General features: G+C 33.3%; 1 protein-coding gene across 3 annotated transcripts; it reads left to right on the top strand.

The window, feature by feature from the left end:
* The first annotated feature begins 10,785 nt into the window (after positions 1–10,785).
* On the top strand, positions 10,786–13,160 carry Nurf-38 (Inorganic pyrophosphatase Nurf-38). 3 transcript variants are annotated; one of them, XM_065300817.1, is made up of 9 exons: positions 10,786–10,940; positions 11,003–11,262; positions 11,358–11,473; positions 11,542–11,812; positions 12,083–12,300; positions 12,501–12,559; positions 12,617–12,726; positions 12,839–12,884; positions 12,959–13,160. In XM_065300817.1, exons 2-8 carry the CDS (start codon positions 11,199–11,201, stop codon positions 12,877–12,879), a joined length of 879 nt encoding a protein of 292 aa, XP_065156889.1. In that variant the 5' UTR covers positions 10,786–10,940; positions 11,003–11,198; the 3' UTR covers positions 12,880–12,884; positions 12,959–13,160. The 3 variants fall into 3 exon arrangements, with proteins under 3 accessions (XP_065156889.1, XP_065156886.1, XP_065156888.1); XM_065300814.1 differs by having other exon boundaries at positions 10,791–11,262; XM_065300816.1 differs by lacking the exon at positions 12,839–12,884 and having other exon boundaries at positions 10,793–11,262.
* The last annotated feature ends 202 nt before the right edge of the window (positions 13,161–13,362 follow it).

Raw genomic sequence — 13,362 nt, 5'->3', positions numbered from 1 at the left:
TGTGTGTTTTTTACTCATTTTCCAATGGTTTTTTGATCGTAACTTAATTGTTTATAAAGATAAAATATTCATAATTTATTTGTTAGAAAGAGAAGTTTTTAAAGATTATATGGTATAAATTTTGAGTTTATATGTTTTGACGTTTTTATTATACAAGGGAAAACGTAAATTGAGATTTTGCTTTTTTGAGAATTTTATTCAAATTTTCAAAAGTTTTTTGTCATAATTTAATTGTTTATAACGATAAATTATTAATGATAAGTTCAACCAAGAGAGAATTTCTGAAAGATTAAATAGTATTAATTTTGTGTTTGTAGGTATTGACGTTTTTATAATACAAAGGAAAACGTAAATAGAGATTTTGTCTTTATGTGAATTTTACTCATTTTTTCAAAAGTTTTTTAGTCGTAACTTAATTGTTAATAATAATATAAACTTAGTGAATAATTCATTGAACTGGAAATTATTGTAAGATTAAATGGTATTAATTTTTATTTTCTAGCTTATGTAGTTTTTCCTATACAAGGGAAAACTTAAATTAAAATTTTCCAAAAATTGCACCAATATTAAAAATCACTATTACTCGCAAACTATTATTGGTATAAACTTAATTTCTACTTTAAATAATATATATTTTCATAAACCAATAATTTCACCATTCATAACTCTTATCAATATAATTATTTTCGTTAAAATTTAAAAACGAACATTTTAATTCCGCATTTTCGTGTCCAATGTTTTTTTCCTCTTGAAACTCTGTAATAAATCTTTGAGCTTGCAGAAAAGTTTCGCTCGTTTTTCGCGTTTCTCTTTGTTCTATTTTTCCACCTCGGGCACCACATCTTCCCCACACAACATTCTATTTTCTTCCCTCTTAGTTTTTTAAACTTTAAAAATTCCGAACAAATTTCTTAATGTATGAAAATTCAGACGCCAATCAAACAACTTCTACTAATTCCATATAATCTAGATTAATTTCCCGCCATCAACAGAGTATAAATATAAATTTGTTGGCATTTGTCCTTCGGAAAATTATATCTTTTTGTCACAATGCATAAAACAAGCAGGAGTGAGTTGGACGCCTTGGAAAGCCCTCGGCATGCCTATTTATAATGCGTATAATACGCCTACTTCGGCATCTCCGCGCCGAAAAGAAACCGACAAAGTTACGAACGCCGCAAATTAACTTTTATTCTTCCGCAGGCCGGAATATCAAATAAGGGTACATAATAATGTTCCTTCCTCGTGCGCCTTCGCCTGCGCCTTCGCTTTGTTCATTTCTTCCTGTTATAAATCTACTTTGCTGCTAGTAAACCTTTGTCCTTGAACAATGCTGTTTCTTAGATTTAATTGACAAGCGCCATTTTGCCTATAGTCAGCTATCGTGCAATTTGTGTGGCATAACTTAATACTTGTTCCTGACAGTCTGCTCAGCTAGAAATTATATTTTTTCTTGCGAAAACTTGTTTTGATGTTTTCATCTCTTCAACTTTTATTTTTACGCCGTGTCGGAATTAATTTTACGGTTCGCTGGTGAACGTCACACTCGCAGCTCGAAAGTAAACAGAGCCCAGTCGAGTTGAAGCGCCCAGACAACACACAATGGCGGCGTGTCCTAGGACGTAACTTGTTACATAAATTTTTCCGCAGCTGCCTCTTGTCTTTAAAGCTTTCAGTGCCTGCCCGACGACCCCGGACACAACACAATGGCGAACTTAAAAATCTCACAAACAGTGCATTTCCAACGGCGTGCAAGGATTAAAGTATAAATCAAATTCTCGTTCGCAGTGAACAAATTCGCATTTTCAGGATTTGCACGATTTGAATACGTATATAGTATATAGGTATATGAGGCGGCTTTGTATCGCTTTTAATCTCGCTTCAATTTCCGGCGTTATTTAATCAACTACACTGTTGCAGCGAGTGAAAGAAACAAACATTGAGAAGAATATTGTTGCCGTAAGCTACAGAAGTTGAAACAGTTTTCAGGGAGCAATTTCACAGTTCTTACTGGTTTTACTGGCTTTTTTGGGGCGCTGTAGTGTTGATTTACTTTACAAACTTCTCACTTTTGCAAACTTGAAAGTTTTGAAAGTTTTTGTTCAATTACATGTGTTTTAGAAAGAACAAAACTTAAAACTGTCAAGTTGAAAGTATCGGTTATAAATATAATATAGGCAACACAATAAACTACAACCATCAAATCAGTAAACTTTTTAACCTAAAAATATACAAAATATACTAAAAAATATACAAATATTGATGTATTATGAATGTTTTTTTCACATTTTTCATAAGTTTTTTAGTGATAACTCAATTGTTTATAAGGATAAAATATTGGTTATAATGTCGTATAAAAGAGAATTTTTGAAAGATTAAATGGTACTAATTTTGAATATGGAAGTACAACAGTTTTTGATATATAAGGAAAAACGTAAATTGATATTTTGCTGTAATGTGAATTTTGCTAATTTTTTCAAAAGTTTTTTGATCATAACTTAATTGTCTATAATGATAAAATATTGGTGTTGGATTCATTAGAAGGAAAATTTTTGCCCGGTTAAATGGTATTAATTTTGAATTTTTATGGGTTAAAGATTTGATATACAAGGAAAAACGTAAAATAAAATTTTCCTCAAAACAGCGTAAAATTAAAAATTTTATAACTTTCAAATTATAGGTGATTAAAACCTAGTTTTTGTTTTAAATAATAAAGATTTTGAATAATTAATAATTTCATTATAAATAAACTTTCTAAACATTATTACTTTCATTAAAATAAAAGATTTATTGCATTTTTTCTCAATTTCAATATTAATTAATCTCCCACTCATGAGAAAACTAATAAAACTTTCGCAAAGGTAATACCCACATGGCAAACATGAAATTTTAATTTTTTCATTAAATTCGTACGTTTTAATTCCATCTGCGTATACTACTCGTACATCTGATGTCCTTTAATTTATATTCTTATTTTTATTTTCCGCTGAGCATCCGACCAACCGGCCAGTAATTTATGAGCAAAATTAAAAATTTAATTACTGCTGTAAAGTTTATTTTCACAAACGAGCGCCAACACAGCACAGCGAGGAACTGAAAACGTTGACCCACAGAGGCACTAAATCGCAAATGTTGCATACTTTGACTTGTCAAAGTACTCCACCAGTTGAAATAGAAAATAAATGCGCTAATAACTAATTCGCGATGCATTCGTGGTAGCGTAGAAGAAAGAAAATGAGGAAAAATGAAAATGAGTGAAACATGCTTTTAATTTTCTTCTGTGCACCCCGAAAAAGTTTTAATTTAACTTTAAGTTGTCGGAAAGTTTCCGCGGTCTGCCATTTTTTGCTGTATATATTTCAATTATCGTTGTTTAGCGCACCAGAAGCATTCGCTACGAAAATAGCAACAACAAACGGACGCTAACGAGTCTTAATTATAACTGGAGCGTTCCTTGCCGCCTCCAGGGAGATGTTATCATGCTTTGTGAGCAGTATTTTCAAGCGGCCAAAAATTAAACGCAAAAAAATTTTCAGGTTAAATTGATTTTTAGACCAAAAAATTCCACAAAAGAGAAAAAAAAAACAGATTTATTCTGTCTGTGACGGAATAAAATACCAAATGCAAGTTGATAAGTTGATAGTTTTCGTCAATAAGTTTTTCCATTTTCTATCACGTCGCGTTCCCGACGTCACTTCCATTCAGGCCGACGTCAAGCGGATTTCCATGTGTATTCATGTTGCGATTTTGAATGATTGATATTTTTATATGCTGCCGATGTGCGCGGAAACGTCGCAGTAAAAAGAATACCACGCGCGACGAGAGTGTGCACTTGGGTGAGTGCCCAAAAATAAAATCGAAATAAAGACATTCAAATCTAAACTGAATTGCGCATAACCTTAAAATGCTACGTGAACATGTTCGGCGCGGGATTGCGTTTGAAAGACGTGGAAATTGAAATGTTAGATTTTAATAGTGCGCGTTTTGAAAGTTATTGCATATCGAAGCTTAAATCATCATCGTGCGCGCGGTGCACGGTTTTGATTCAGTTGTGTGCACAGCTTTGCAATATCTCGAATGATGCAGGTTGTACTTTTGGATTTATAGGCGCGCCGCAAAGCGTTGCTATGTGGGCACGAAAAGTTTTTCCATTTCGAATTACATTCCTGCTTCGCTTTTTCCGGATAATACTCAACGCTTCGGCCGTGTCTGTAATTAAACCAATAAATCAATAGCCGAATGGAAAACTTTTCATATTTTTCGGCTTTTATTATATACTACTATGTTTTAAACTAGTTTTTTGTGCAAAAAAAGAATTTGCAATTAAATTTTAATAAAAAAATTAGTCAATATGTATTTTTAATTATTAGTATTATATTGTGTGGATAAAGTATAATATTCACATCCATATAATTTTAAAATAAATGAAAAACATGAAAAATTATATAAAATAAGTTTTTAATGAATATTTTCTCATTAAAAATTAAATTTTGTTTACCGTGGGCAAATGTGTAGGCGCAAGCTTCACCCCGTGACTAAAACCCGTGACTAAAGTATTTTAATCACGGCCATGGCTGTCCATGTTTAAAAAACTACTTTTTGTGTAGTTTTAATTATTATTAATAAAAATACATAGAAATATGTTAAACTGGAGGTACAATATTTTTTGATGAAAACATAATTAAATTTTGATATTTGAGTAAAAATCGAAAAGTTTGGGTCGTTTTTCTCAGGATATGAACACTTTTGATATATAGAGGTAGACGTGGCGATGAGTAGAAAGGGGAAACAAGAATAATGCGGAGCAGTAGCAGTGCGAGACCTTAATTTCCAAAAAGCAGCGCCCACGCAATCGAAGTGCATGCGGAAACTGCTCGATCGCGCACACCCCTCGACACGGCCACCAATCATAACTTTTATAATAAAAACGACACCGCAAAAGTGCCGAAAACCTTACTTTCCTCTCCACACCTCTCCAGCAACAACTAAAATATCACAAACGCAAAACATTTCTACCTAAAAAACTCATTATTACCCCGAAAGCTTAAAATAAATGAAATTAATGAATCCAACAAGAAATTTGTATTGTAGAAGCTGTAAAAGTAGTAATAAAACCTCTGGCACCCCAGGCGTAGTGATTGTTGTTTATCGTTGTCATCCACGGAAAGAATTCACCAAAGAATTGCCACCACGACGCTTGCGGCTCTTCTGGCCGATCATAAAAACGTCCTAATATCCTGCGCGACGTTGTAACTCTTCTCAACGAGGCTTTTTTCCACTGCGTCAGATGAAAAAAACGTTATACTTTAACAATTTAATAGTTTGTGTGGAATGTGTGTACGAGAGGAGTAATTAACGAGCTTGTGGACACTTATTGGAAACTATAAAACATTTACGAGTTTGTCGGACTGATCAAAATTTATTAGGATTATATAGCGTGGATAAAGTATAGTATTCACATCAATATAATTTTAAAATTATCGAAAAATTGCAAAAAAAAAGTCAAAAAATTGTTTTTCAATGAATATTTTCTTAATAAAATTAAAATTTAAGTAAATATATATTATTAATCAAGTAAAATTAAATTTTTGTTATTTTTTACATCAATATTATCCAAAAATATTCGAAAAACATAAAAGAAATATTTTTTTTTACTTTCATCTTTAAAGCAACAATTTTTTCACGATTTTGAAATACAAAAAGTGGTACTTTAAGCACGGACGGCCAAAGCCGTGATTAAAGTACTTCAGTCACGGGCTTTAGTCACGGGATGGAGCTTCTATACTAATAAAAACTCAAAAAATAAGTTTTTAAATCTATTTTCTCGGCAAAATTAAAGTTTTAGTTAATTATATTATTAATCAAGTAAAATTTCATTTTAATTAGAATGAAATTTATTTATTTTACCTCTGAATTTATTATTCACGTCCAAAAATAGACAAAAAGCACCAAAAAACATTTTTTGATGAATATTTCTTTGATAAAATTAAAATTTAAGTAATTAAATATTATTAATCAAGTAAAATTGTGCTTCAATTAGGAATAAATTTATTTATTTTACTTTTAAACTCACATTCGCATATTTATTCAGTTTATTTACATTTAATTAATGTAATTCGGAGTTTTTCACTCCCGTATGACGAAAATATTTTTTACAGCGAGCAAAGGTTGCGCCAAACCGGCAACTTTTTCGGCGATCAATCATTTAATTACGTTTTAATTTGAGTGTGCCTCGGATTATAAATAAGGGTCACCTTTTTATTCGCCTCCCACACACACAACATAAAAAAAATTCGCATACAGCTTGTTCCTCAAGCAATAAAATTTGTAATCGATTTGGTGTCATGTGTTTCATCCCCGCATTAGTATTTCAGGGATGACGCTGAATTTAGCTGCGGAAAATTCGAAATTCCGAGAACGGTGTCAATGTTGTATAAGTGTCGGTTAAATGTGTCCTCGAAATCCGCCCTTCTCACAAAGTAGGCATGTAGTGATAACCCGCAGCTTTCAGTCGTATACCGAGTGTTTTCGAATAAAATAATATGAAATTATTAATTTTGATATGATTGAATAGCGAACACGCTGTATGTTGTGTTATATTATATTAGAGTATCCCTAGTAAAGCGAATGTTGAATGGTCGCTGATAGTATTAGAACTTGAAGGGAGACGACGGTATTATTCGAGATGCTATCAAAAGGGATCGGCGTTGTGCGAAAGTGGAGTATGAACTCTTTCGGCTGTGGCGCGTGTTTTCGTGAGGTGAATCTTTAATCATGACCTATATCTGTATTATTAAATCCGGATTCTCTAAAAATAGAACGTTTTTTTGCTTCTTTCGCTAAAATAAACACAGATTTTATTTGCGTAGAAATTATTTTTATCGTGTTATAATATTTTTAATTGTTTTTTGTGGTTTTTGATGTTTTTTCTCTTTTTTGAAAAAAATTTGCAAGAAATGCATTTTTTCTATTATAAATACAATTTTTATTTCATCAGCAATTATTTTAGTAATATATCAAAAATATTTTATTTTTTTGCAATTTTTTTCTTTTTAAAGAAAATATTTGAAAAAAAAAAGTTTTTTTTTTTCTTTTTGGGGAAATATTTCTCAAAAAATTCATTTTTCTAAAATAAACTTAACTTTTATTTATCCAGCAATTATTTTTTTAATATTTTAGTAGTATATTATTGATATTTAATAGTTTTTCACATTTTTTTTTTCTTTTTGAAGAAATTTTTTCCAAACCAAATCCTTTCTAATTCTTTATATGCCCACTTATTATCTTTTTTAATCTGGTATTAACACATTAAAAGTCCTTAACACGTGTCATCCTGTATTTTAGATTTTGTAACAATGGTTACTCCCTCCTCGGGTCCGATTTTTTGCAAACTCCAAGCAGTATAGCTGCCGCAGTCACTTTTTCTCCCCTGACGTATTTCCTTGACGTATCCGATAAAATATTTTGCGCCGCCATAATATTTTTTCTTTGGCCTGAAAGCGCGCGTCACGATTACTGATGGCCGAGCAGAGCTCGCCTTTGCTTTTAAAGTTTTAGCGCGCGTCGCTATTTCACTCACCGACGCGATGCACGTAGAAGTAGAGGGTGGAAAAGCTTAGCACGGGAAAGACGCCGAAAGGAAATAGAGAACCGCAAGCGAAAAGAAAACCTTTATACTTATTGACACGGGTGGCAAACGGCGGCAACCTCTCGCATTCTGCCGCAGCTTGCGATAAGAACATTAAAGTGTAACTCATACCTTGCAGTATCAAAGCTTAAAAAGTTTCAAAAAAACCCGAAAAGAAGATAAGTATTGGTGTACTCGTAGAATGTGAAATTTTGTATTTGAAAGCAAATTGATTTGCCGTGAGCAGTGCCGAAAACCTCAATCGCTCTAATTAATTAATTGATCGGCTTTATATTGCCGCCCCCACACAGCATATGCTCGCCGTTGTGGTATTCAACCGCCTCAGCTGCAAGCGGCCCTAACTTGATACTAATGGCCGAGCATATGGCCCCAAAAAACCGCAGCCTCTATCGATTTAATTGTAACGTGTTAATGCGCTGCGCCCAATTCGTTTAGGCCATTAATTTTGTTTTGTTTGCCTCGTGTGACACGCACCGGAATACGGTTATAATTAGAATAAATTGACAGCTTCAGTTACACTACAATAGGCAACACACAATACACACAGATTCAACTTAACCAAACCTAACGTTTTTTTTTCCAAGTTTCAGCTTGTAAAATCCACCAAAACGGCTGAATTTTCGCAAAATCTGGAACGCATTACAAAACCACTGATTTACGATATTTCCACGCTGGGACTATGTATGAGAGAGTAAGACAACAGCGGCGGCGAAACAAGATGAAATGGGTCGAAATTGGACGCAAACCGCGAACCTAATGCTTGTTTGCTCGCTGCCATTGCCTGTTATAACTAATGCGAACTAAATTAAACGTACATTGCCGACAATGGAACTAATCCCTGAGCTCACGGTCTAAATTTGTCACTCAACTCCACTCAAAAGGTATCTGCGAGGCAATAATATACATATTCATATTATAATCTCATTAAATTCAATTTTTACACAGCGAAATAACGTAGATTCATTGATAAACACGTTATTGAATGCAGGCGCACGCATTAGTTAACAATAATAAATAATATCATATAACTGCATGTTGTACGATATTGTTATTAACGTAAATTGAATATAATTCACCTAGGGCGTAATCTGAGTTCAAATGGATGCTTGTGTCATTGACCTAAAATCAAAGTGGCATTTTTTAATAGAAATTTAATTGAAGGTTGGTGACATTTTGCATTATTATTATTTTGTTGGATATAAAATGTTTAAAATTATTTGTTTTCAGTGTTTTCTTTGTTAAATGTCTAATTTTTATTTTTTCTGATTTTAGGAGAAAAAATCAATCATTTTCGAAGTTTTAACATGAAATCTTCAAATAGTCGAGAAAACACAATTTTCATGAATTTTTATTATTATTTTGGGTATAAATGCTTAAAAATTATCATTTTCAGTGTTTCTGAAATGTTTAACTTTCTTATATTTTTTCTAATTTCAGACCAAAAAAATGTAAGATTTTCAATGTTTTAAACTAAAATCCTCAAAAAAGGCCGAAAAAGGCAATTTTGCTTTATAATTTTTCTTCTGTTGAGTATAAAAGTTTAAACATTTTTGTTTTTCTGTGTGTGTATTCATTGAAGGTTTAATATAATATATTAATATTTTTCCAATTCTAGGTCAAAAATGTGAAATTTTCAAATTTTTAAAGTGAAATAATCAAAAAATTCAATAAAAGAGCGATTTTATTCTTATTTTGGGCATAAAAATTCAAAATATTATGTTTTTCAATGTTTTTATATGTTAAATGTTTAACTCTCTGATTTGAACTCCCTATTTGAAATGAAAAAACCTGAAATTCATTCAAAGTTTTCCCCCAATTTCTTGAAAAAGGTACAAAAAACACTTCATTCCAATTGAAAGCGATTTTCCTCTCACATCCTTGGTACGTATTTCGGTATTCCATTTCCGGATCATTAGGTAACTGGTAACTTTTCTTTGCCGCAGCTAAATGCTCCATTATACATCATTTCTTGTATGTTTCTCCTGGTTTTTACCAAGGCGCCACAAAAGAAAAAGATTTCGCGGCGGAATACGAAATTTTGGTCGTTCTCATGCGACACACACTCTCGGAATATTCGCGGAAGGCGCGTGACAGCGACGTATTGTAGTTGCGAAGCATAATGCATAAATAACCGCTGAAAGTGCGAACCGATTTTCGTCTCACGTTCGATTAAACTTTAAAGGCGAAACTTTTCAAATTTTCAAACGCCCTAGTTTCACTCTGACTAAGGCAGTGACTGTCGTTTGCCAACAGAGTAAAAAATAAATAAAGAGGAAAGGAAACTCAACTTGTTTAAAATGTTGAGTATTTTTGGTAATATATATTTAGCTAAAATGGCAGCCATACAATTAATTTGTTTACCTATATTCATAATATCGATAATGACTATGAGTATCCTATTATTTCCATTAGCGACTGAAACGTAAACGTACATAATGCTCTAATTAAATCGTTAATACTCTTGCTCATTGATGTCTGCTCGTTATATTCCCTATTAGAGTCTAATTAGTCTTCCAATGTAACAAAACTGAAAATAGAACACATATTCTATTATATTACCAGAAACAAAATAATAAAAAATTTGTTTCTGCCTACCAGAACATTGAATGCGACGAATTTGTAAATAAAACATTCACAAGATAAGAAAATAAGATTTTTATGCGTAAATAAACGCGAAAACAGACAACTATCGCCACCTATGTATCTAAACAATCACTAATAACCAAAACAATATAAATACTTGCTTATATCTATCACATCATTGACTGTGAAGATAAGTGAATATAAAATATTCACAAAATAAGAATATAAGATGTTTATGCATAAATAAAACAGAAAACGTACAACTATGGCCACCTATGAGTGCAATTAGTAACTAATAACCAAAACAACCAAAAAAACTTGTTTATACCTACCAACGCATTATACGTGTAGATTTGTGAATGTAAAATATTCACAAGACAAGAAAATAAGATTTTATGCATAAATAAAATGGAAACCATACAACTATGGCCACCTATGTATGCAAACTGTAACTAACTTGTCAATAAACTTGCACCACGTACGATTATGAATCTAAAACCATGACGAATCGAACTAGAGTACAAAATCCACGGTCAAAGTTATATAAATATTGATAACAGCGGGTTCGCTTTACTAGAGACATTCAAACATTCTAGAAAGCGTTAAATTTCACGTTTTGTGCGTGTAATACGCACGCGTGCTTTTTAAAAACTTGCGTGTTTTCACGCGTTTTTTAACTGTACCTAGAATGTGTAGATGGTGATACCTTGTAGGATCTTAGATAATGTCGCGATTCGCATCGCACGTGTTAACAAGCCGGTCGTTTTGTAGGTTTTGCACCTCCGGAAGTAAAAGTAATAAGCGAGCGACGCTCGAGTTGCTTTCTACGCAGGAACAAATTCGTCGCCGACCTCACCTCTCGCCGCTGCGCGTGAACGCGAACGCAAACTCTGTCAATTCTCTCGTGGCGCATTCGCGTTCTATTCACCGTTCCTACACGACGTCGAAACCTCTAGCAGCTGTAGCAATGTCTCAATTCACCACCATCGAACGCGGTGCTCCCAACACCACTGATTATCGTGTTTATATTAGTAAGTTACAACTTATAATTTATAATACTTACAATGTGCGCGAATAAGTTGCATAACCTCATTGAATTTTTAAATCTTAACGCATATGTTAACAGGTGATGGAAACGGTCCAATCTCACCACTGCACGACATTCCCTTGTACGCTGATGAAGAGAAAAAGACTTTCAACATGCTGGTGGAAGTTCCAAGATGGACGAATGCCAAAATGGAAGTGAGTTCTATGCAGAAAAAAAAGTTTAAATTTCATTGCTACCAATTTTTTATTGCGTTTATTACCAGATAACACTAAAAGAATCCCTAAATCCCATCAAACAAGACGTGAAGAAGGGTAAACTGCGTTTCGTTGCGAATTGCTTCCCTCATCATGGCTACATCTGGAATTATGGAGCCCTGCCACAAACCTGGGAGAATCCTGACCATCTTGATGATGGAACTGGTTGCAAGGGTGACAATGATCCCATTGATGTCATTGAGATTGGCTACAGGGTTGCAAAACGCGGCGAAGTAATTCAGGTGAAAATTTTGGGCACCATTGCACTTATCGATGAGGGTAAGTTGAATTTTCATGAATAATTCACCGATGGCATGTTGGATGTTGAGTTAATAGAGCTTAATGGACAAACAATGTTCAATTTACTCGCTTAACCAATAGAATTAGTGTAGTAAATAAGTGTAATTAATTTGCGTTTCGTCCTGGTTTTATCCTTGACAATATACATAATTTATAGGATAATACATCCTTTGTAAATTCTTTCTTGACATGCAACTGGTAATAATTCATTTCCTTCAAGTAGAAATCAATAACTTTCATTGTCTGCAGGTGAAACTGATTGGAAGCTTATTGCCATCGATGTGAACGATCCAATTGCGGATCAAATGCATGATGTTGCTGATGTGGAGAAACATTTCCCTGGTTTGCTGAAAGCATCTGTGGAATGGTTCAAAATCTACAAGATCCCTGATAATAAACCCGAAAATCAATTCGCGTTTAATGGTGAGGCGAAACCAGCCGCATTTGCTTTGAATGTCGTCGAAGAGGTAATAATATTAATCCATGGGAAAATACAATTATCACATAACATATAAATCATCATCATGATAAGCGTAATCTTAAGTTTGATTGTAATCTTGATCCGGAATCAAGGACAAACATCAAGTGGCTATGTTTACAACTTGAACTTGACTTGTACCATGTTGTAACACTTGTCATTGTAATCATTCGTTTGATTATTGATTAGGTTCACAAGTTCTGGAAGCAGTTGGTCAATAAAGAAGTGGATGGCAAAGGAATTTCTTGGTAAGTTCACAATTTAAGTTTAAAAAATGCAAAAATTATGCTATTTTATGTATAAAGTTCGAATGTGACAATTGATGGAAGTCCATTCAAAATCTCCGAAGAAGACGCTAAAGAAATCGTGGCTAAAACACCCGGAACTGGCCCGGCTGAACCAATTGAACCCATTGGTAAGTAAAACATGCCTTTCATTCACTTTTTATCTGCTTTACTACTAAACTTAAGTTGATTTTACTCGTTTAACATATAGTTGCGTTGTTTCTGTACGTTTTATCATTTCAGTTGATAAAGTGCACTTTGTCTTTGTGAAGTCACAACTGTAGGCGGTGTACGTAGCAGTTTTCTTATCTTTTAATTTTAGTTTATGGAGATAATGATTAAAATTACATCATTTCTTTGCAGTGGATAAATGGCACTACGTCCATCTGAAGTAAGCCGTGATGGCGGAGTCAACGAACGCATTTCTACCTACCAGCACCACAAAAAATGCATTTAAAGATAGTTTAGTGATAAAAACTCACTGGGCACTGGATGTAAATGCATACGTGTTATTGTTATCGTATTTAATAGCGACTAAGGAAATATAGCTGTTTTGTGAGGGTCATTATGGTTTCCGGAAGGTGTTTTAGTCATTTTCATTGCACCCAACCTCAATTTTACTTAACTTAAGTCACATTGTATTTTATTACCAGTTTTGTGGAGTTTGTGTTGAAATATTTACTAAATCCGGTGTGCTCATTGTTGATTTACTACGAAAATATGGCCGTGTTCTATGTTTTTCTGCTTGAACGCCAAAATTACGTTTT

This window comes from Atheta coriaria, unplaced genomic scaffold (assembly GCF_025399875.1).
Source record: "Atheta coriaria isolate IRGN ID8LTWV9N9 unplaced genomic scaffold, Caltech_Dcor_3.1 hic_scaffold_4_pilon, whole genome shotgun sequence".
NCBI classification, from domain to species: Eukaryota; Metazoa; Arthropoda; class Insecta; order Coleoptera; family Staphylinidae; genus Dalotia; species Dalotia coriaria.
This window is presented reverse-complemented; position numbering and strand designations above follow the sequence as displayed.

What these genes read in the sequence shown, in the direction of transcription:
- Nurf-38 (XM_065300814.1), top strand. Translation starts at nt 10,956, where the DNA reads ATGTCGCGATTCGCATCGCACGTGTTAACAAGCCGGTCGTTTTGTAGG. An exon ending in GGACGAATGCCAAAATGGAA is followed by an intron (nt 11,474 to 11,541) that starts GTGAGTTCTATG and finishes GTTTATTACCAG; the next exon opens with ATAACACTAAAAGAATCCCT. An exon ending in GATGGCAAAGGAATTTCTTG is followed by an intron (nt 12,560 to 12,616) that starts GTAAGTTCACAA and finishes TTATGTATAAAG; the next exon opens with TTCGAATGTGACAATTGATG.